Source organism: Paramormyrops kingsleyae, chromosome 10 (genome assembly GCF_048594095.1).
Source record: "Paramormyrops kingsleyae isolate MSU_618 chromosome 10, PKINGS_0.4, whole genome shotgun sequence".
Lineage (NCBI taxonomy): Eukaryota > Metazoa > Chordata > Actinopteri > Osteoglossiformes > Mormyridae > Paramormyrops > Paramormyrops kingsleyae.
The window spans coordinates 29,418,048-29,443,011 of record NC_132806.1 but is presented as its reverse complement, the minus strand read 5'-3'; the positions used below and the strand labels follow the sequence as shown (position 1 = coordinate 29,443,011).

At 43.7% G+C, this 24,964-nt stretch overlaps 1 protein-coding gene across 1 annotated transcript in view; it reads right to left on the bottom strand.

Moving 5' to 3' along the window:
- Positions 1 to 24,964, bottom strand: part of LOC111853011 (calcium/calmodulin-dependent protein kinase type II subunit alpha-like) — a 58,040-nt gene that overhangs the window by 15,196 nt on the left and 17,880 nt on the right. The window contains exons 3-8 of the mRNA XM_023829436.2: positions 20,496 to 20,555; positions 13,093 to 13,147; positions 8,253 to 8,318; positions 7,628 to 7,700; positions 4,327 to 4,429; positions 895 to 978 (exon numbers count right to left, since the gene is read on the bottom strand). Of these exons, the coding sequence (XP_023685204.1) occupies positions 895 to 978; positions 4,327 to 4,429; positions 7,628 to 7,700; positions 8,253 to 8,318; positions 13,093 to 13,147; positions 20,496 to 20,555 (441 nt within the window). The remainder of the gene's footprint in view (positions 1 to 894; positions 979 to 4,326; positions 4,430 to 7,627; positions 7,701 to 8,252; positions 8,319 to 13,092; positions 13,148 to 20,495; positions 20,556 to 24,964) is intronic.

The following is a 24,964-nucleotide window of genomic DNA, read 5'->3' as shown; positions in this document are numbered from 1 at the left end:
GTGTCCCACACCGTGTCCCCTGCCATGTCCCATACCGTGTCCCCCGCTGCGTCCCCTGCTGCGTCCCACGCCACATCCCACGCCACGTCCCCCACCACGTCCCACGCCACGTCCCCCACCACGTCCCCCACTGTGTCCCACACCGTGTCCCCCGCCATGTCCCATACCGTGTCCCCCGCTGCGTCCCCTGCTGCGTCCCACGCCACATCCCCCACCACGTCCCACGCCACGTCCCCCACCACGTCCCCCACTGTGTCCCACACCGTGTCCCCCGCCATGTCCCATACCGTGTCCCCTGCCACGTCCCCTGCTGCGTCCCACGCCACATCCCACGCCACGTCCCCTGCCACGTCCCACGCCACGTCCCCCACCATGTCCCACACCGTGTCCCCCACTGTGTCCCACACCGTGTCCCCCGCCATGTCCCATACCGTGTCCCCTGCCGCGCCCCCTGCTGCGTCCCACGCCACGTCCCCTGCCATGTCCCATATCGTGTCCCCTGCCACGTCCCACGCCACGTCTCCCACCGTGTCCCACACCGCGTCCCCCACTGCGTCCCCCACTGTGTCCCATACCGTGTCCCCCACCGTGTCCCCTGCCATGTCCCATATCGTGTCCCCTGCTGCGTCCCACGCCACGTCCCCTGCCACGTCCCACGCCACGTCCCACACCGTGTCCCATACCGTGTCCCCCACCGTGTCCCCTGCCATGTCCCATATCGTGTCCCCTGCTGCGTCCCACGCCACGTCCCCTGCCACGTCCCACGCCACGTCTCCCACCGTGTCCCACACCGCGTCCCCCACCGCGTCCCCCACCGCGTCCCCCACTGTGTCCCCCACCGTGTCCCCTGCCATGTCCCATATCGTGTCCCCTGCTGCGTCCCCCACATCTCACCACATGCCCACAGGTCCACCGCTTTCCCATATGGATCCTTCCGCAGGACTTCGGGTGACAGGTATCCAGGGGTACCGGCAAAGCCTGGGGCAGCATGGAGACAGGGAGACAAGCAGGACGTCAAGAGGACGATGTGGGAACATCTGCATCCCCACTGAAGCAATCAGAGTGGACATGTTTAACAGGTTTATCACATTGTGCGGAAATTTGGTCCCCACAATGTAATATATACATAACCCACATACACACACACAAATAACACATTGTATCATATATACAATAGAAATGTGATTGCTGTATGACTTTTTAATTCAGAGGACGACACATTAAAAGATGGATGATCTCATTCTGTCTTTTATAACATTAAGCAGCGAATGAAACCTCATGCAAAAGACAGCGGCATGCCTGAAAGGCGAAATGCCCCTTTAAGATTGTTTCATTATCTTTGTTCAGTTTCCAAGGAAGCATTATTACCTCTAAAATCCCTTTTAAAATCCCCATAACTGTTTCACACAGAAATATGCATCTCCCTCTACAATTGTTATTATCTTATTTCTGAAGGAGTACTTTCTTTGGCCACAGTCAGAATCAACAGGACTCTGACATTTAGAATGAATTAAATGGATTTCAGATTATCTTCTGATGACAATGGAATCTATAAATCATCAACCTTTGTCATCTTGCTATCGTATTCTCTCAACTCCTTTTATCTCCCACGGGTGAATAGTGCAGGCTACATTGTGGCTTAGTAGAAAGTGATTTAGATCAAATTTTACCCTCAGATTTTTGTGATGCTCAGAGTGCGCTGCAGATCAGATAGTTAATGTGTTCCATGCGTGATTTTTGGAATAAGGTGACTTTGACCGAATACCGAAAACAAATTTATAGGTAAAAGATTTTTACTGACAGCATCACACCCCTTTAGTGACTGCAAGATTAACTCCGGAATTAATTATTACATACTTAATCTCATCTGAGATCTAAAATATATGCATGCATTATGTTCAAGGTCTACCAGCAATATCACAGGCATTTGGTTCTCTTCAAAATTCAATGAATCGAATACGAGAATAGAATGTTATAAAATCAGTCAACAGCACAATCTCTAGAGTGCCGTCTTGGTCTACAGCATGTCTTGCAGATCATTGTTAATATCACCTATAATCTCAGGAGAGGTAGATGTAATTAATGCGGATACAATGGTATCTCCATCCACCTTGCCTTTTAATGCCATTTAATTTTAGGTGTGACTACAAAATGGGATTTCCCACATGCAGATGCTCTCCTCTGAGAGCTGGCATTTTTTGAATAATTAGCATAGCAATTATCTCTTTAGCGGAGCTGTTGAAATGCTACTTTAAGGACACTTAATGTGTTGCTCTATCTTTTTGGGATTACCGATGAGCATCTGAGGACTTATTTAATTCTATCCATACATACAGCCATCCCCAGGTCACGATGGGGTTACGTTCTGATAAACCTATTGTAAGGTGAAAAATATCGTAATGCGAAAATGCATTTTAATACAGTACACCTAACCTAACAAACACCATAGCCTAGCCTACCTTAAACATTCTTAGAACATTAAGAACATAAGAAATCTACAAACAAGAGGAGGTCATTCGGCCCATCAAGCTTGTTTGGGGAGAACTCAACTAATGGCTCATTAGCTGTTAAAATCTTATCCAGCTCTAACTTAAAGGAAGCCTACAATTGGGCAAAATCATTAACACTAAGCCTATTTGATAATAAAGTGTTGAATATCTCATGTAATTTATTAAATAATGTACTGAAAGTGAAAAACATTTACCCACTGTAAAGTCAAAATATCGTAACACGGACCATCGTAATCCAGGGACCGTCTGTATTTTGCAAGAACAGAACTAAACAAGAGGAGGAACCTTTTATAGGAACACAGGAACCTTTTATAGGAACCTTTTGCAAAACACTGAGCGGAGAGGCTAATGGTCCATGCCGGTTATGCAAGATCGTGTGAAAATGCATGCTATGTGTTTCCTGTTCATCCTTTCAGACTCATGTCACTCTAACTTTGCTGCAGTCTCCTGCAAAACTTCCGGTGGGAGCACCAAGCTAGATGAGGTGATTTTGTCAAGATACAAGTTTTTTGACTAACTATTATAACTAGGTGATAATGGAGATGACAACAATTCCCTGTTCAGGAATCACTCACTTCCTGTGTAAAAATAATTGAAGGAGAATTATGCTTCACTGGGCGCAGGGCCCCTTACTGCACACCTGTGTCTCTGATCAGCAGTTGTTGAGGAGCGGCCTGCTGCTACGCTAATGAGCCCTGATGAAGCTGGGTCCACACACTCATGTGCAGGCACCATTGATCCATGGATCAAACATGCAGGTACCATCAACCATCTCCCTTCCAGCTATACTTCAGTGGCTTCGTTTTGTCTGTGTTCTTCTATCCATATGTTCTTAAGATGCCTCCTAACCTCGAGGCATCCCGTTCCCTTCTCAAAGCCCTGTGCTCAGTCTTGTTTTTGGTTTATTTCGTTTCCCTCCTGGTTTGCATGGTGTGCTTTGAGTTTGGACTGCATGCTAGGGTGCTTTTAACAACCCCCCACACCAACTGGTATCCCATGTACCCATGACAGTCTTGTTGGAGCACAGAGCACTGTATATGTTTATTTCATACAGGACTACAGTCTTTGTTAGGTATGTGCTTGTCTGATACAGGACTACAGTCTTTGTTAGGTATATGCTTGTCTGATACAGGACTACAGTCTTTGTTAGGTATGTGCTTGTCTGATACAGGACTACAGTCTTTGTTAGGTATATGCTTGTCTGATACAGGACTACAGTCTTTGTTAGGTATGTGCTTGTCTGATACAGGACTACAGTCTTTGTTAGGTATATGCTTGTCTGATACAGGACTACAGTCTTTGTTAGGTATGTGCTTGTCTGATACAGGACTACAGTCTTTGTTAGGTATATGCTTGTCTGATACAGGACTACAGTCTTTGTTAGGTATGTGCTTGTCTGATACAGGACTACAGTCTTTGTTAGGTATATGCTTGTCTGATACAGGACTACAGTCTTTGTTAGGTATATGCTTGTCTGATACAGGACTACAGTCTTTGTTAGGTATATGCTTGTCTGATACAGGACTACAGTGTTTGTTAGGTATATGTTTGTTTGTTACAGGACTACAGTCTTGGCCTCAGTAACATGTGGATTCATAATAAAAGATATGGAATGCGCTCTTATTTACTTATGTTTTGGGAAGGTGGGGTTGTGCTGATATTAGGGGGACATGTCCCCCTGTACCCTGTATTTCCGACCCCCTGCCTCCTCGTGCTTTTGAGTTTCAGCATTTTGTCTGCATCTATCCGATATCGATTCATAGATCCTGTGTTCGGACTGTGGCGTGTTGATGGGTGCGGCCATCTTCCCTCTTACCGAACCATGCCTGCTGGTCCCCTTCAACCTCGATGGCCAAGCCGAAGTCGGCCAGCTTCACAGCTGCTCCCTTGGACTTAGATGCCAGCAGAAGGTTCTCAGGCTGCACACAGCAACAGAAAGGCTGTCAGACGACACAGAAGGAGCATCCCAGAGTTCCCTTCTGAACGCTGATTAAATCAATTCTGAGCCACGGCAAAGCAATATTTTGATGCTCTAAACTGTACTCCTGTAGCCACTGAAAACTTGATCCTTGTCATAATTTATCATCCATGTTTTGATATAAAATACTGGGAAGTAATGGGCTCTGAGAAATGGCAAAATCTCCACAGCAGGATTGCAGTGCAAGTGACAGCTGTGATCAGCGACCCTCATCCAGCTGTCCGGGATGTTCTGTGTGGGCCTCAGAGAACTCAGCTGTCGTTGGAATAAAATGCGCCTGACATAATGGATATAGCTGGGACTGTGGCCATTTTGGAGCACCCTGGGTGGCATCTCAACACAAAACGAAGTGTCGCTAATTTCAAACATCTTGTTAGCACAGTGGAATAACGCTATAATCATGTCCTCAATCAAGCTATCTAACCTTAGCATCTGCTAAGCCCCTAAGAATGTGAAATAACAAAAAACATTAGAAAAGACAAAGTGCCATTTCCATCCACCTAAAAAAATGTATAAAAGAATGTATACACTTGATATCTGGGCAGTAAATTACTCAGTCTGCTTCTGTCTTGTAAACTATTTTCCCCAGATTTTCAGTTGCTTAGCTGATCTGCCTCCTGGGACAAATTTCCTACTGTGAAAATTCACTTTCAACAGTTTAGTTTCCCCAAAAATCAAGCTGTTTTCTTTCCCATAAATCATGACGTGCCAGTTTCCTATAAACTGCCTCGCTAATCAATTTCACAATTACCGAGCACCCGGACCACATAGTCCAATAGTGACCTTCATGGTTCTCTTCACACCTAGTGATAGAAAACCAATAATTGTTTCAATTCTCACTAATTCCCTTCCTCCTCTGTTCCAGCTAGTTCGACAACTTTGTACTTGTACCTCTGAGTGGAGGTAATAATTCAATTCAATTCAGTTCAATTTATTTTTATATAGCGCCTTTCACAATAGAGTCACCCCAAGTCGCTTTACAAGGAAGTGCTGTGATACACTACAACACCATTAAGACAGAATAATACAAAAAAAGGGAAAAAGAAAGAGAGGGAAACCAAACGTGTTTGGTACAGTGCTGGCCAAAGGACGAGAAGATGAACATGACTGTTCATGTGAAGAGTTATGAAGGGTTCAGAGGAGGTTAAGGTTCAATTTCATGTCATGTTGCTTTACAACCTGGTCAATACACATCAAGTAGAACATTTATGTACGCAATATAGATCTTTAAAGCAAAAAGAAAAAGCAAAAACGAAGTATGTTATCTTTTGCAGGCCTAAAGTAATTATGGTCCTTATAATTAGCCCAGTGAGCAGTACAATTAGTCAAGGCAGTGAACACTGGTGCAAGTGGTCGGGATTAGCATTAGCATAATTTTTGGTCGGGGGGGGACACAGGAATATCAGTCTTTGAATATTGTTGGGAGCAGAATCTGCTGAAAGCATGAAAGAACAAAAAGTGCCTCATCCTGAAAACAGTCAGTACAGGCAGCCTCTTTGGGGCGACACGGAAAAGCCTGCAAACAAGGAAACGGGGTAACGGAACTTAAGCAATGGGACAGTATAATATTTGTCTCAGAGCTTTAATAGGATGTGGAAGAAATTATTGGGAAGATCCTCTAACAAAGGAATTAAGGACAGTGAAAGTATAAACAGATGCTGATGAAAAACCTGCATCCATGTGCTGAAGTGAAACGCAGGAAAATGACCCACGGCATGAGGCCACAAACGCAAGGAAGGAACTGGAGGGGAACTGCAAACAGAAATGAAGGCAAGCAGATGGGAAACACAGGAAACTGATGACTTCTTGTGAAATGAAACAGGAGCCCAGTGAGCTTCTGTGAAATGAAACTTAGGAAGTTGATGGCTTTCGGAAAAATTAAACACAGGAAACCTACAGTACCACTTTCTATCAGATGAAACAAAGGCGACCGATGATTTTATCTGAAATTAACTGTATATAACCCATGGCTCCCTGTGGAAATCAATGATTTTTTTGTGAAATAAAAAACATAGCAAAGGAATTCCTTTTGGTGAAATGAAACACAGCAAACCAATGACAATTTACCAAAATGAATACAGGAAACCAATGACGTTCTGTGAAATGAAACACAGGAAACTCATGAACTTCTACCAAAATGTATACAGGAAACCAATGACAATTTACCAAAATGAAACGCAGGTAACCAATGACATCCTGTCAAATGAAACAGAAAACGAATGACATTCTGTCAAATGAAACGCAGGTAACCAATGACATTCTGTCAAATGAAAAACAGTTAACATACAATTCTGTGAAATGAAATGCAGGAAAGTGATGACCTTCTGTCAAATGAAACACATTAAACTCATGGCCACCCAATGAAATGAAATGCAAGAAGGTTTCTTTTGGGATGAAACACAGGAAACCAATTATTTTCTGCTAAATGAAATACAAGGAATTGACTCCCTCTGAAATGCACAGAAAACTAACTGCTTTCTGTGAAACTCCCTTTAAGAGTAAGGAAATATCCTAACATAAACCCTACTAAGAATCTTTTGAAAGACTTGAAAAATCCAGGACCATAGCAATTCACACATTTAAGAGAGCATGAGTGGACAAAAATTGTTTCAACCAGTTTTCAGAGACTTTCCTCAAAACACTTGCTGAATGTACCTCCTCTTAACACAACACAGTCCAATCTATTTTGCTTCATTTTTGTTGACTTTCACTGTAACTTGTCTTTCTTCTCCGACATTGTGGGTCTAAATTTAAAAAGCATTTCATAATATGACACAAGTAAATACTATATACAGAGTAAAAAGATACTACATAACAGTATAAATGAAATCAATTCGCACAATAGTGACACTGAAGGATATCAAAGCAGACTTAGAGGGGACATCTCATGAAAACACCTGTCTAGGAAGTGAGATTCAGTGACAAATGTTCTCTTCTGTTTTGCATTTATGTCTGTGACATTTATGTATGCAGAGTACTTGTGACGAGGCTGATAATGTATAGATGGCTTTTCCCTATCAAATTCCCCTGACTGCATTAACCTATATAGAACTAGGATTGTCTTATTGCGATTCCCTTTAGGAAAGGCTAATGAGGAAAGGCTAGGTGGTAGACTTTAAAGGCCGAACAGAAGTCTTACCTTGAGATCTCTATGAACAACCCCCATCTGATGACAGTGCAGCACCGCTTCCAGGATCTGCTGAATACAATGGCTAAAATAAAAGGAAAGATGTTTATACAATTGGTGTATACAGCTAACGCTAATTGATCAGTGGAAGACAGACATGCTAGTAAGAGATTTGTATTCCTCAAAGATTGAAAGTAACTTGAAACATCCGTCTTATTACAAGCCTGAAGGTCATTCTGTCAGCTGTGGGGATGTTTGTTCCCCTTCAGCTTCTTTTATTATTGGTTTTCACACTGTTCTGCACATGCTACATATTGATAGTAAGTAATCAATATCCAGATAATCGTTACTAGTTTCTGATGGAATGTATATACCTCAGAGAGAGGGTGAGTGTGCTTGTCTTTAAGTGTCTCAGCTACATCGTGAATGATGCCGTTGACAGATAAAACTTACATGTGCTGAATTCTTGGTTCTATTGAAATACTTAGTGGTGTAACATCATGGCTGACAAGGTTAATGTTCCCTGGAATTCTTAGCCGAGATGAGGGCTTTTGTTTGAAACGCACTGAGAATACTCAACGAAAAGGTCAAGAAGGAATCACAAAGAAAAGTAGCCAACACAGAGTGAATCCATCACCTGGCGTCCGCTTCGCTGTAATACTCTCTGGCTACGATATCTTCAAAGAGTTCCCCTCCTGTCACCCTGGTTTTAGCAGAACAAACACAAGGGGAAATGACTTTGTAATGGCAGCGAAAAGACAAAAGAGAGCCAATATGTAAATAATGTTCTTTTCAAAATAAGTTTACTTTCAAGTGCTAATTATCTTGTCGGACTCCAAAGAAGTGCACACAGAACTGAACAAACACTTGTCAGTAATGTTTCATGACCTCTGGCTGCGAAAGTGCCTACGTGTCACTTTACTGTCCTGTTTGCTAGTGCGCTGTGTCTGGGTTTGCTCTGTAAAGCATGCCTGGCACTATTCAACAGCTGCCTATCTGATGGACAACGGGAGAGGACAGGTTAACTTTTTAACCCCCCCCCACGCCACCCCCACACACAGCATGATATTAGGAGGAATGGCATTTCCAGCAGCCTTGATCAGTTTACGAGGTCACAAGGGTATGAAATGGCAGATGGACGCACGTTTCCTGTTCACTCGTCCCTTATATCCACGCACAAATGCGCGTGCACAGTTTAATTAATTGTCCGTGGCCCGTGACACATGTGGACAGTCTCCTTGGACAGATGCGTGGGGGTGTCACCCTCTGTCACAGCAACTCCTTACTGTCCCTGTCTGACATCCGAACAGTTCATGTGTGGATCACAGGGAACAGAGGATTCGAAGACCCCATGACCAAGTCACCCCCATCAAAGCTGTAGAAACATCTTTCTCTACTCACAATTTACTCGCTGTTGTTTCCCAAAATATGTGTGGATTTTATTGTACAAAGTCATATATTTGTTAGGTTTTAATTATTTTAGGTTCTGCCTAAGGAAAGAGTAGATTTTTATTTTTTTTATGGTCTGTTATGGTTAGGAATGAATTTCATTATTCATACAACACGCAGAAAAGCGAACAGACCGCCTTTTCAGACTGTTTCACAATGCAAGTTCTCCTGGCTCCGTAACCCTATATTTTCAAAGCGCCACTTCTCAGATTATCCTCTCAGGGTTGCGTCCAATAGCAAAAGTTAAGCTTTGTCTCAATGTTATTTCAAAGATGATGAATATTGAAGAGTGTCATGTAACTTTGATTCCCAATGCATTCAAAGAACAATATTTTTGTTCTTTGTAAAGCGTTACGTAGTCCTGGTGTAAACCCCATTGTCTCCCCGTGACCCTAGCCACTATCGAGAATTCAGCACAGTACACCCAGAATGCTCTTTCTCTCCTCGCGTTGTTGTGTTCTCGGTTCTCCCGAATGACCCCAGGAAATCCCCAGGTTCCATCATGAACATGTGCTTGTGTTTCTCTATGGGCTGCTCTCTTCAGCTGCCCGATCGAGAGAAAGTCCTAAGATGACACCCAGTGCTCACACACAAAAACAGCTCTTCTGGGGCAAAACCGAAACAGCAAACAAGCAGAGCGTAATTCTTCTAACCATGTATCCCAGTCAGGGTCACGGGGAAGTTGTGGCCTGGTCTAGTGGACACAGGTACCACCTCGGACTGGATGCCAGTCCATCAAAGGACACACACACAACCCAACAGGTGACACAAGAGGCCGCCTAGGACACCGCCTTCTAAGGGGGGGCCCACTTAGCCAGCCAATTCACTTCAGATGGAGGGGGCGCTGGGGGTGTAGCTTACCTAAGGCTCTATGTGGGCTGTAACCAGTAATGCACACAGAAATGCATTATGGGAAGTTTGGAGACATCAATTAGCCTAAGAGCATTCTGTGTATTCTGCCTGTGTTTGACCAGAGTGCATATATTTCGATGTCAGAAATATTTGGTATGCATAATGCTAAAAAAGTCGTCATTTCTATCATATTGTTGCTTATATACTTTAGAGCAGGGATAGGCAAAAATGGGCCGGTGTGTATGCGGGTTTTTGCTGCAACTCCCTAATTAGATTACTAATTAGAGGACTGGTTTGCTGAGGAGTCCTCACGCCTGGGTTTGAACAGCTGACCTAAAGGTTATCCCAGAAACCTGCATAGACACCGGCCCTTTGCAGGTAAGACTGCCCACTCCTGCTTTAGAGAAATGTTAGACAGGTGGACATTATTCATTATGAAGTCGCCAACATCAACCAAATGAATTTACTAGCCATTCAAAACTCCGTCAGGTCATGTTTATCAGATCGGAGGTCGTTAGCACAAATGCGATCGTTCTCCCCCCTTGTGCATTCGTAATCGCGCACGGCTGATGTGTACCATACACTGTAGCAAGGTGAGTTTGCACAGCATGTATGCAGCTCTCAAAACTGCACTCAGTGCTGTACAAGAACCAAGAGTGAGTTCTCTTTGTTGCAAATGAAAACAGTAATGGCTGATCGCTGACGTGAAGCTCACTGTTAAGGGGCCTTTTCTGAATACAGGCCTTTTCTGTCTAACAGGAGCATACAGAGCAGGTTTTCTTAATTATGGTCCTATTCCTGCAGTGTGTATATTGGTTGTGTTCCAGTTGAGCTCTTAATGAATCAGCCTTTGTTAGAGCATTTGAATAAACAGTGGAATTCAAATCACCTTAAGCTCAAAAGGTATTTGAATGCTTGATTTTTCAGTCCTCAAAGCAATCAGGTAAGGGCTTACAGTAATTAATTTAACCTACATTCAGTGCTAATTTCGTATTTATTTGTTTTTTGGCTAGAATATCATTTAAAGTACAAACAGACCTGTAACATTTTCTAAGATAAATCTGAATAATTAAATCTGCAGGCACATTTTAAAAATATTTTAAGTTTTTTTTGCTTTCTTAATATCATTCATAATTATTGCTATTATCTGACTAACGTGACTCTGGATTCAATTATTATGTAAATCATAAATTATAATAACTGTAAGTGTCATTTATTTATTCAAAAGGACAATCAAGGTTAATTAGTCAAGAACAAAAGATGACTGGCGTGGCTGACGGGTCAGCAGGGTCCTGATGCAGAAGGGATTCATCAGAACATACCTATCGCAACATCATTCGATTGCGTTTATCCAGCGGGTATTCTCTTCCTCCAAGCGAAAGTCAATTTTAAAAGGAATCTTAGGTATGTAGAATCCATCCATTTTCTGAAACTGCTGAATCCCAACTTGGGTGTCAGGGGGGACTGGAGCTTAACCTGGGAACAATGGCCGCAGGCGGGAACCAACCCTGGGCAGTCGCCAACACACTCACAGGGCCCATTTAGAGTCACCAATCGACCTATCCTGCATGCTTTTTGGACCGTGGGAGGAAACTGGAGCCCCCAGCAAAAACCCACGCAAACCCAGGGAGAGCATGCAAACTCCACACAGAAATGACCGGGACCAAACCCAGGACCTGCTTGCTGTGAGGCAGCAGCGCTAACCACTGCACCATCCCTGGTATGTAGAATGTCTCAGTAAAATACATGGTCATTTCCACCCTTAGGCGCAATATAATATTCAGAAAATATGATAAGCAAAGACACTATGCAGGCTAGTTTTTATAGGCTCCATATAGCGATGTTGGGCTAAACGGTAACCCTGAATGTCTCAGGCTTGTTGCATAATCATCCTCAAGTTTCCTGCACCAAAGCAGTCAGAGCTGTCTTCTCAGCGCATCTGAAGCCAGCGCGGATGTGTTAAGTGCCGTTAGCCCCAGCTTTGCATTTCATGCATTTCATGCATTTCATGTCAATGATTGCTAAGTTTAGTGGCCGTCTTTCTGCAACGTGCTCTGCAGTCTCCCCAGTGGGCTTAAAAAAAACCAATGCATTATTAAGCCATATACCATAATGCCTGCATAATACCTGAAATAAAGGCAAAGCTAATTCTATAAACCAGAGAGCAGAACAGCATTAATGTGCAGACCAAGCCAACTACTGGTTGCCAAAGATGTTCTTTCGCATTTTTGTTTTGAGTAACCTGCGTCCAAAGGGGGGCAGAATCGCAGTCAGGGAAGCTGCCAGGCACCAGTGACACGGATGCTTTAATGCGACACCCAGTCGGCGGCCAGCTGCCTCTATTTTCCTCGTTCAGTTTCCGCATTTTCTGTATTTAATTGCATTAACGAAAAGTCGTAACATTGCGTTGATACTGCGTTGCGTCAGCTCTGCTGAAGGGATCAGCGTTTGCCTGTGATGGACTTTCAAACCGTATCAAAGTGACATATGAAAGATACGGGAAATCCGCGTTACGCCTCAGAGCGGTTCACCGCAGGTGCTAATGAACGCTGTGTTTTGGGGATGCCGCCTTGAGATCAGAGAACCTGCAAATAAATCAGCATAAATGACTGAAAAATAGCCCGTATTTCCCCCCATGAATGGGACATGATCCTGTTAGACCTGGCATATTTAAAAGGTTAACATATTCACGGTTGCCTAGTTAAGATACCACTTGCTCACTGAAACAACACAAATCCCGTAGAAAAGGCTCTCAGTGTAACCTTGCTCAAACTTTGTATTGTTAAAATGAGTGACATTATTTATTTACTGTTTTATTCTTCAAAAATGTCATACCGTCACGCTAACTTACATTTGCTGCTGCCATCACGTCAAACAACAATGTCATTGTTATACTCTCATAATTCACGAGTCATTAGTCATTACCATCTAAATATATGTAGCAATCCCTGGTTTATATTAACTAATTGAAAGTGCATATTTGTGTGAGAGAAACACCAGAGGCTCCCGCCCGGCCAACAAAGAGCCTAAAGACTGAAGCGACATCAGACGACGGTGCCGCACGCTTCCTCGCGGAGATGAAGGTGCGTTCGCAGCGCCGCGGCGTGTGCTGTGAAGGAATCTGTGAGTGATATGGAGGTCAAGGCAACGCGGCAAGCGGAGGAGGAGATACTCACAGATCAAAGATGAGGTAATGATGTCCCTCCTCCGAGATGCTGTCATGAAGACGGACTGCAAATGGAAGAGAGGCAACATTGTGAAAAGCAGGGGAAAGACGATGAATTTACCAATATCGTGGCACTCTGGCAGATATTCTTCTATGAAAGTCTTTTCGTGATAAACGGCTTTCCTCTCACCCTTGAAGAATAAACGTCAAACTGAAGGATGTTGAGGGTTCTTATGTTATGGTGTGTTTTTGATTGATTTTATTTCTGGTTTAGAAAAAAGATCCAGGAATGAATACATAATAGAATCTTTCTCCACCCCTTTTTGCACACACATACGTCTGCAGTCACACAAGTGGGAAATATTAGACTCAAGGAGTGCGTGGGAGAGTGGAAGCATGGGTGTGTTTGTGTGGGTGATCGGCGAGGAGAGACTGACATCCTCCTTCGCTCCATCACCAATATCTGCTCAGAATGACTGCAGTCGCATCGCATCCACATTATGTGTCGCCTATTACCTGCACTGAGCAGATGGCCGCATCTCCATGTGGATCCCACCCATTTTTTTTACTGTGCCGTAAACTACATCTCAGAGCCTGCATCACGTACGTCTGGAGTTTTCTCACTGGAAACCACAGCGAGAGATTAAATCGCTGTTTTGCTGCTGCTTGTGCTGCCTCTACAGTCAACTTGCACTCCGCCTTGTGGAAGAAGCCTTCAGCTTTGTGTTTTGTTAGCTTTTTGTTGGATTCCAAATGATCCAAGTCTATTACATGTAACGCACATATAATCATTGTTGTAGAGGTGGTCGGAAGAGAAAACTGAAACTGGAACCTGGGTTGACAGATAGCATTAGGTCTAGAACCAGAATAAACAATGACTTGGTGTTTGACAGAAGAAGAAATGCTCAATTCACAGATTTAGTGGTAGGAAGTTTCCTTGGTGTTTGGGGATAGACCTGCCCCCTCAGCGTGGGCAGCGACGGGTTGGCTTATAGGGTTTAGGCCCCAAATATTTCTAGTGATGCCCTGGTTGGTTTTTATAGTTGGTTTTTTGAGCCCGGCCCACTCCCCCTGAGCCCGGCGCCCCCCCCCCCGAGCCCAGCCCGCTCCCCATTAGCCCAGCGCCCCCGGCCCCCCCCCCCCCCCGGAGCCCGGCGCCCCACCCCCCCCAGAGCCCGGCGCCCCACCCCCCCCCTCAGCCCGGCCCGCTCCCTACCCCTCAGCCCTGGTGGGTACAGTATGTCGCCAGCCCAGCATTTATCCCACAATCCAAAGTCACATAGCTCCATTGACTTGGTGACTCTGAATTGCCTTTCCTCTGTGAACTTCCTGATTTGTATCCAATGTCTCCTATTACAGCTCGAGTTGCCTGTCACCTCAAAACAAAGGTCACACCTGGGTGCCGATTTCACCCCCATCCTATTAACTTCTCTCTATTATTTTTTATTGTCACTCAAAAGTTTGTGTGCTTTGTGTTGCCTGTCAGACCCAGACAGCTGTAGCTCCCCAGTCAGGGAACTGAGGGTAGTGAGACATCACAGACCTTCCTGTCAGTGATGCCCACTTTTTAAGTGTCTTTATTTTAATTAAACATGCCATAGTCACCAATAAGCCAATTAGAGTGATTTCACAGCTTATCATCAGGTATCTCTAGCCAACAGGCCGCATGGGTTCCCCCGTGGAGCATGGCGCATGGGTCCCCCCGTGGAGCATGGCGCATGGGTCCCCCCGTGGAGCATGCCGCATGGGTCCCCCCGTGGAGCATGCCGCATGGGTCCCCCCGTGGAGCATGCCGCATGTAGGTGTGCAAGCTTCTTTGTATAGAAATTCCTCAGGCCAGTTCTGGTTCCCAATGCTCCCTTAAGTCCTCTACTGAAAAAACAACCACTCAAACTGGAAGTTCTCTCAGGCCAGTCAGGGTCACATCAGAGTGACACCCAGTGATGTCTGGCTCTCCCTTCCGGCACATATGTCTAAGATTTAGTGGACTTTCAGAAGATTTTTTTTTGTTTATTCATGTAGCATATAACAAAAATATATGCCGATATAACAAAAAACTCAACAATGGTGCATCTAACATCAGTGAAACCATCTTAGAAACACAAGTACTATTGTAACATACCGTACTCCTAGTCACCAGTATTTTCCAAACATATAGGTTATTACAATTGCTACTCCTTTAACTCAACCTGGATGAAATGCAGAGTCAGGGCAATTAGACGAGCTTCTGCAATACATTTTGTTGTGAATGGATCTGCTTCCTATGAATAACGATGATTTGATGTCATTCGACATGGAGACTGTGTCATACTGACAGGCTTACTATCAAACACATCCTGTTACGCCATACTGTCACTCATGCATCTCTTGAAATCTCAACCAAAGTGTGTTTGGACAACTATCATAGAAATGCAGAGCGTTTTATCTATAATAAGGCACCCCAGCAGCATAAGCCATGCGGAAAGAGGCGGATGAAGGCATGGGAGGAGAGCGCAATATTTAAAATGCAAGCAAATTTTTCTTTATGAAGCTCCTCAATATTAAAAAAAAAAAATAGAGCCACTCGTTTTAAGAGCAAAGATTTTTCATATAATTATTTTAATGAATCAGGGCTGCAATTAGGGTGGCAGGATGGCTCAGTGGGCGGCGCATTCGCCTTCCAGATCAGAGCCGGGGGTTTTGCACATTTTGCCTGTTGCACAGGTTGCTTCCTGCTGCCAAACGACATGCAGGTGAATTTGCTAACACTTTGTATGAATGTCCTGTCTGTAAGAATCTATGAACACATTCAAAACACATTGTACTCCATTCATAAAGCATTATAGACATGGCTATAAATATTTATAAGAAAAAGCATCACATTATAGCTATGTGTATTATGCATTATGAATGGTTTATGAAGCTCTCATCTATAATGCAATATAGATACCTTCATAATGCAATACAAAGCATCCTTAATTCTTATACCCCGACCATTATAATACATTATTAAGGTATCTATAGTGTATTATAAATGAGAGCTTCATTGGCACTTATGAAATATTATAATCAACACTACTATACTCAACTGATACTACTATAATCAACTGATCATTATAATGCATTATAGATGGTAGATTCAAGTACAGTGTTACTGTGAATTTTTATCTCTATATGGTTTGTGTGGCATAGGACAGACTAGCATCTATCCCAGGATGCACTGCTGATCATTATAATGCATTATAGATGGTAGATTCAAGTACAGTGTTATTGTGAATTTTTATCTCTATATGGTTTGTGTGGCATAGGACAGACTAGCATCTATCCCAGGATGCACTGCTGATCATTATAATGCATTATAGATGGTAGCTTCAAGTACAGTGTTATTGTGAATTTTTATCTCTATATGGTTTGTGTGGCATAGGACAGACTAGCATCTATCCCAGGATGCACCCCTGCCTTGTGTCCGCTGCAGACTAGGATGGGCTCCAGGACTCAGCTCCCCCTTCACACTGTATGGGATAAGAAGATAGATCACATTTCATAGTCATTTCCATCCATCGTCCAACCACTAACCCAGTATCGTTTTGCAGATTGCCTGGAAGCTATTCCAGCTGGCACAGCAGGGGAATTCCCTGAAGGGGATGCCCCACCACCACAGGGCACATGTAACTAATAGCTTAATTGATTAATTGTCCCAATGCATTAAATGCTAACAATCTGCCGGCGAATATATGTGTCTCTAAATGGCTCAGCTAAATCACACCAGGTAAGTGGTATGAAATTTTCAGGCTCGCAGGTAAAATACTGTATGTGACATGAGGATAGCCACCTTCCTTTCCAGTGTCTCCATGAACGGTATAGCGCCAGACACCATAACGAAATTTAATATTTCTTCCATTTAGGCTCATTATCTCAGCGCCCTTGGTTTTCACAAAGCCACACTGATCTGATGACCTTCGCAGACTGCTCCATTCAGTCCACTTCTCTGAGGCGACTGGGCGGACAATTAGGCTGAGAAAAATAATACCATAAGAAAAAAACAAGATTTTGTTTGCATTCTAAAATAGGCATGCATGAGGTCAACATCACATCATGATATTAACTCCTGAAGAGCTGGAATATGGATGTATACCACACTACATTAGTCTTTGATTTCCTGCGATATCATCGTATTTAGAAATTATAGGCCCCCCCAACAAAATGTTATGTTGCCCACCCCATCTAATTTTCATATTCAAGGGCCCCTGTAAAGTGCTGGGGCCCCTGAATGTGCCGGGGAATTCGTGCCCTTCTGGCATCCATGCCTGTAATCTCTACAAAATAAAAACAAAGCTGCGTATTGCTGTGGGAAACACTTTATTTGAGGGGGCACTGATTGTAAAGGGAAAATGTAATATTAGGTTCTTACTTATGTACTGTATTAATTAACCACAAACTAAGTATTAGTTACATACCTGTCTGATGTTCGTTCATCAATGAATCGTAATGCATCTTTTCTCTCAAACAGTTCCTATATTGGGTACTGTATCTGTCAATTTTGTAACCCTTTCTGTACTACTGAAGTACCAAGCACTGTGTAACACAAGTGAAATACTGATCTCAAGTTTGTTCATCATGGTCAAGCTTTACTTGAGGGGACACGAATAATGTAGCAGCACACGCTTACTTAATGCATTAATTAACCAGTAACTAAGTGTTTGTTATGTACTGATCCCATGCTTGTTCATCATTCATCAATCATGAGTACATAACAAACACCTAGTTACTGATTAATTAATGCATTAAGTAAGCGTGTGCTGCTACATTATTCATGTCCACTCAAGCAAAGAGTTATCATCATTAATGAATCGTGATGCGTTTTTTATCCCTACTATATTTGTACATGATTTGTTCATGATTTGTAATTCAGAAGAAACTGAGTTATTACTAAGTGTTTGTGCCCTGTCAAGTAAAGTGTTACCTTACTGGTGCCTTTGATTTGGGTGTTTATCCTGGGTACATGAAGCACAGAAAGCAGTTACAGAGGTATGTTGTCTGGTTAAAGTTGTAAGCGCTTGCGCAATATTGGGTCCTGTTTTCAATCGCGGCAGTGGGTCAGTCTTCGGCTGCTAATCGGTGTCATACCTCATGGCCCATATTAAAATGAAAAGTTAAGACCATGAAACACTGAAGCACAGCGTGGCGCTGACAGCCAGCACAGCTTTCACTATGCAGTGTCTCAGCTGGATCCAATAAGCAGAATGCTTCCCAGATCCAGGAGAGGAAATCTTCTGGGAATGTTCGGATACAGAGTCGTTCTCCATAAACAGCCGACGGGAATGGGGGGTGTGGGGTGGGGGAGGTGGCCATTTTACAACGCAGAGACCACAGTCATTAGTATTAATTTATTGTACCAAATCCTCGTTCCCATCGCCTTTTACATATTGTTGTGTTTTGCCTGGTTTGCCAAACACCGGAGTAGCACGCTACTGTACATGCGCACACAGTTTAGTGCGTTTCCCCATTTTTATGTCTGTTTATTCAGGGCTTTTGTTGTCCTGTTCCCTTCCTACTCTAATTCACACCTAAAATGGAAATACAAAATGAAACTCCGGTTTCATGCGAAGGTCTCCGTCTTTCCCACAGAGGCACTGTGTAATTATATGAAAGAAATTAAGGATGAATGTCCCAAGTGAAGAGACTGCCTGTTAGGCTGTTATTATCTTCATATTCGTGATGTCAGATGTTAATGTGAAACCATAGCTGGCTCCCCGTGACCCGCCGTGCCGCTGATGTCCTCAGTCGCACCTACGCTGCTGCAGTTCCGACCCCATTCTTGCTCTCTAAGTGTGTCCCCATTCCGGCTGCCTGTTGCAGCTCCAGCGCAGCGTGGATCTCAGCTGGCTGCTGCTGCTGTAGTGTTTGTATATGTGTGTGTGTGTGTATTAGATTTATATTACATTGTGGGGACCAAATGTCCCCCACAATGTAACAAAAACCTGTCTTTTAACGTTGTGGGGACCATATTTCAGGTCCCCGCAAAGATCCGTGAATGCAATCAAAAACGTAGAAATTGCCATAAATCTTGTATTTTGTTTGGTTACTTATGGTTAAGGTTAGGGCTGGGTAGGGGTTATAAGGTCATCATGTTGGGATTAGAGTTTTCCCCATATAAATGAATGGAGAGTCCCTACAAAGATATAATTACAAAACTGTGTGTGTGTGTGTGTGTGAGTACTGCAAACCTGCATGCACAGGTTGGTGTGTCATTACAGGGGAAGGGGGGCACTTTTCATCAAGCCAAGTTTATGAGATGGAGTGTCACGAAACAGGATGTCCAGCCAGACAACTTACAATGCTTCCACAGATAATCATAAACCACTAATATCAGACTTTGTGTGTAAGACACACATAACGATGTCTATAGGAGCTGATGTTTAAAAAGCTGAGATTAGTCAGATGCTTTAAAAACCTAGATGTGTCATAATCGGTGTAATGTCACATCAGAAGAGCTTCCACTGATGTTTGGAGTGTACAGCTTCAAAAATGTATATAGAATAATCTTTGAAGTTTGAATATTTTTGCACCTCGCTGCCCACTATAAAATGGTGTGGGGGGCACATTACGATTGGAACAGCATCCTTGAATGACTGTAGTGTCAAAGCACTAAAAAAGGTTTCATAATGTCCGCAATTTCGATTTGTTAGAACAGCTTAAAGTGGCATTCTACAGAAATTCCACAGCTTCCGTAGTGTGAGAACAATAAAAACTCTAGAATATCACTTCAGGCCGATATTCCTGCATGACGCTCTTCATTGTCTCCAACATCCTCTGACTAATTCATCTACAGGAACTAGTCTACAGGAACAGACAAGCAGATACGTGATGGATACAAGACTACAGGCCTCTAACAGAGATCTGTTTTCAGCTGACGAAGGGGAGCATAAAGCTGTAACAGACCCCCCAGTGACACTACTGACGGAGCGCCCCGCTCGCTGTCAGCTGTCGACTCCCACGCCGAAACTCCACCCATGAGGGAAGACACCTCAGCTCGTCTTTCTCACTTGGCGATACCGCCATCGCCCACTAGGGAATCTCCTTACAATGCCACATGAGAACAGGCCGTGGATGAATAAGAGTAGCTTGAATGATTTACCGCAGAAAATCCCATGAAACGCCCTTTAACGGCCTCTTAATCAAAATGCTGCGCTCCATCCCCAAGCGGCCCCTGTAGCCCCACCTAACAGAGACTGTTTTCAGCCCATGTCTCCACTAAACAAGGCAGGAAGGATGGGGCACTGAAAAGTGAAAGCCAGCTGAACTTAATGTGGTCCACATGACACAAATATGCATGCTTTGCATTAATAATATCTTTGTTCACCTTCCAGATGAAATAGTGCTATTCTGTCAGTGTGAATGCATATCAGCTTGTGATGGCTGTCGGTGACTCACCAATATTGTGGTGTTTTAGCAATCTGCAGATCCGAGCTTCTCTCTCCAATTTCTGGTGATCTGAAGAAAAGAGAAAGAAATCGGTGTGTGACCTTTGGGATACAAGAGGAAGCGACTCCGACACATCTCATCTCAGGGCGCAAACTAATTAAAAGTTAACCAAGCGTTGTGTTCAAGGCCCAGTCAGAAAACTCCTTTGCTGAGAGGCTTCAGGTTTTTTTAAAGCATTTTAATGAGTGCCTCCTCACTACCTGATTATGGAGACAGCGGAGAATCAGCCTGAGTGAGGCTACAGTGATACAGAGGCCCAGAAAACTGCGTTCTCTCACGTAAGAGAACAGCTCCACTCATCCCATGTGACCCTGAACTGTGCTATCTCAGTTAGTGCCAATGTTGTTTGACTCTGTCTTTATGCATTCTGCTTTAGGAAAAGCGCTAAAAAAATTAAAGTTATTTCCCCTTCATTGGTCAACATTAGCAGGCAGCTCACGTACTGGAGAAGCTGCTTGGTATTTTATGGCAGTGTTTCTCAACCCGCTTCTGGCGGACCTACAGATGTTTTTGCTCCCTCCACGTTTTTGCTCCCTCCATGTTTTTGCTCCCTCCACGTTTTTGCTCCCAGATACTCCACATCATGGACTGTCTGTGGGTCCACAAGACCCGGATTGGGAAACATTGGTCTACAGCTTTTCTGCGCTGGTACTCTGTGTTGTTGACATATGGTTGTTTTAATTGTTCGTTAAAAGAAAAATGGGGAAAGTGTCATAAAGCTCCACAGCTGCTGTGTCACCATTTTCATCTTGCTAACTGCTTCACATTCTCAGCCATGTTCTTCTCTTCACGGCCTTCTGCCTATTACCGAACATCTGAGGCAGGCGGAGTTAAGAAAGCACAGACGTGACAATAAGGTTCTGATGGTATTTGAATGTGCTGCAGTTTATCTCTGTTTCTTTTATCGATTGTGGCCTGTTGACGGGATCATAGCTGAGGGAATTACTTTTCATTCCACGAGGCCTTGAATAGCATTTTGATTGACTGGAAATTCTGCAGCTGAATGTTTGCCATTTCCAACAACATTTAAAAATCAGGGAACGTAGTTCACAACATTTTAATACAACTTACAATAGAAGGTATTCCCCATTCTGTCGTTCCGGCATTGTCTATCTGATTGTGTTACCAATGTGACTGAATACCTCTCTCTTAGCTACTGTTTATTACAGGCAGTCTACGGGTTACAAATGAGATCCATTCCCTAAGTCTGTCTTTCAGTTCAATTTGTAGGTAAGTCAGAAAAATTATAATACTAATAATTATACAGCAATACTAAGAGTAGCTACATACTGTACCTCGAGCCGACGAAATGCTAAAGCCGCACAACGTTTTCATGAGCGTCATAAAGTGGTGCGTGCGTTCGTTATTACAAACCATTGTATTTAACCTGAATTTTTAATATACACCTGGCACTCCATTACGAGTTGTTTCTCGGACATTCTTAACCCAGGGACTGCCTGTACTGGAAGGTCAGAGTCGTAATCACAAATGCGCACACTCACTCACTTTATGTCACTAGTTTGGTGTCAAACTCCAGGCAGGTTATCAGAATCCAAATCAAACTGCACGTTATACACGACCCGTGGAAACCTAATAATAAACAATTTCAGTAGCATTATGGAAAGATGAGTGAAACTGAATGCTAGTAGCAGCTTGGGGGATCAGTAAACCAACAGAATGGGGGGCAAATGATGGTGGAAGTGATGCTGTAATAAGGAAGAGACTTATGGGCCCAGCCTGGTCACAGCTCTGTAGGTATTGCCTTCATTTGGGAGCCTGCAGCGAAGTGAAAGTGATAGCGAGCCCAGGCTAACTGTACGTTAGCGATAGAGGCTAGCGCAGCCAAACATCTGGCAGAATTCTGCGCAGTTATCCTGATTACTCAAAATATGACCGTCTCTGGAAGTGACATCATCACTGCTCTTGTTTCCCCACTCGCCGCGCCCACATCCATCACTCTTCCACCACTTCCCAAGCAGCTCTGGGCGGCTGGCTGGGTCCAGGCTGCTTCACTACGGTTTCCATGTGGAGGCAGATTAACTCCGTCATGCAGGTTGCCAAGACAGGCAGGTGCCTGGGGGACTGGCAGGGAGTGAGCGGGCACATGTAAGCCTTCGTAACGTGGGAGCGCAGCACTGTGATTGGCAGTCAGCAGTTACGTTCTCGTAAATTTAGGTGTCTAATATTTAGCCTGCAAACAGCAAATGCGAACATGAAGTATGATATGCATATAATTAATATTATATATATTTAACAGGCTTTTCTCGGACTCTGACTGCTGCATTGTTAGTGTAACATAATACTGTAAGCAAAGCTGTGTGTTGGACTGGCGTTGCTAGGCAACCCGGTGGAATGCACCAGCAATATATCGGAATTATGAGGCACATTTAAATACAGAAAAATAACCAAGAAGAGGAACGTCAGGTGGAACCTGGAATGCCGAAGGAACATCAACATGTAGTTTTCAGGGGCAAACAGGAGCTGGCGAAGGGAATAACACCTGGGGGGGGGGGGGGGGGTGTCTGGAAATTCTCTGTCGCTCTTTCTCTATTGTTCACAAGCAGTGTTGTCATAGTGCAGCATTTATGAGTAACTGAGTGAGGCAGTAAGTGGGAGACTGGGTGGGTGTTTCTCAGTTTGGGCAAAGTGCAGGTTTTTGTTATGTTAGGAGACAGAGGCACAAATTGGTAGCATTGGGGACTGGATGTTCGTAGGTTCAAATCCCCTTCAAATTAAAATGGGTCCTGTAAGGATTTTTGCCCATACAGCTCCATCACACATGCATTCTTATCACAAAATGTACCTATCAAAGGGTGTTCCCATGATGGATTTTTGCGGCCCACAAACCCACTGGCAGATTCCATGATGTGCCAAATGCCCAGTACAGCCCTGGTCTCTATTATTAATGCACTTTTGTACTTTTATGCTACTTCACAAATCCCTGACCTTCGAACTGAGCAAGCTGTCATGTGACCTTCAACAGGATGTTTGGTTTCAGTGCTGCAGTTTGGAATTTTGTTTGTGTTCAATATGGTCAAAAATTCTGTCCCTGAAAGAAACCAAATGCTTCCACGGAGCAGTAGCTGGGGGGGGGGGCGGGGGGCTGTTTTATGCTTCACTTTTATGCTTCATGTTCTACATGCCAGCTGCCATTAGTTTTTTTTTATTTACATCTGATTATTAACGTTATTACAACAAGGACAATGCGTCTCATTTAACACGTTCGTTTTGTTTCGCAAGAAAAATGGTCCCACTTATTCCTTACACTCTGCGAAGTCCAGACAGACATTTCACACTCCGTTCTTCTTCAGCAAGGCAGTAGGGAGAGTGAGGCTGGCCGTATGAGCTCTGACATTCATCAGGAGTGAAGGGATGGATTCTCATGGAGTTTTTCCCCCAAAGCGAGTCTCTCGGGATTACAGCCTCTGATATAAAAGGTCCTGCAGATCCGTACCAGAAGCCCTGGTGATCAGTGCTTTCAGTGCATTGGCTAAGAATGGCCGAAACACCATGGAACTTTCAGTAGATGGCGCAGTGGTTAGAATGTCAAGCATTTTGTAGTTTGAGAAAAGGCCTTTACTTGAATTACATTCATGATTATTTTGGTGTACTTATACTACAAAAAAATCTGCTCCAATTGGGGGGGGGGGTGGCGGGTTAATAATCCCCCTAAGAATAAAGACCAGCCAGTGCTTTCCCCCGTCGCGATATGCATACCATGTTGTTTTGGTGTGGGCCTTAAAAGTCATGGGAAACAGCCATTTAGCAGACTTTTTTTAAACCCCCCCCCCCGAATGGTGTGTGAATGCGCCCTGTCCTGGGTCACTCCCCGTCTTGCGCCCATAGCTTCCAGAATAGGGTGCAGACCCCTGTGACCCTCAATAGGACAAGTGGGCCCAGAAGATGGATGGATGGAATATTAAACATTTCTCCCTATACAGTCCATTGTTCATGTTTCATCTCATTAGAGCTGCGTCTTTATAACGAGGAAGCGAAATATGAAGCAATTCTGAGTGTCTAAAATGTAAAAAAAATATGTGACAAAGAACAGAAAAGGAATGACAGTTGGTGCGTTTTGTTGTTATTTTTACTACTATATTTCTGTTTAAAATGCGATGCTGGATCGTCTTGTTCTGAAAAGCTACATAAACACGACAACGTCTCCGAATTACATTTGCCTTCTGAAGTGACAAGCAAGTCGGCAGTCTTGGATTCTGATGTGTTCTTTTCAGCCTACATTTTGACACGCATCACTGTTAGATAATCATGCTAATAAGAAGCCATAGATTCTGCTAATTAACATATTCATCAAAAACAACATCGAGGTATAAAATAATGGCTGGGGATAGTTGCGGGACCCTTCTACTCCGCAGTGGCATCTGAACATGCACCCTTTTTCTTAGTAAAAGCAGGAGGGA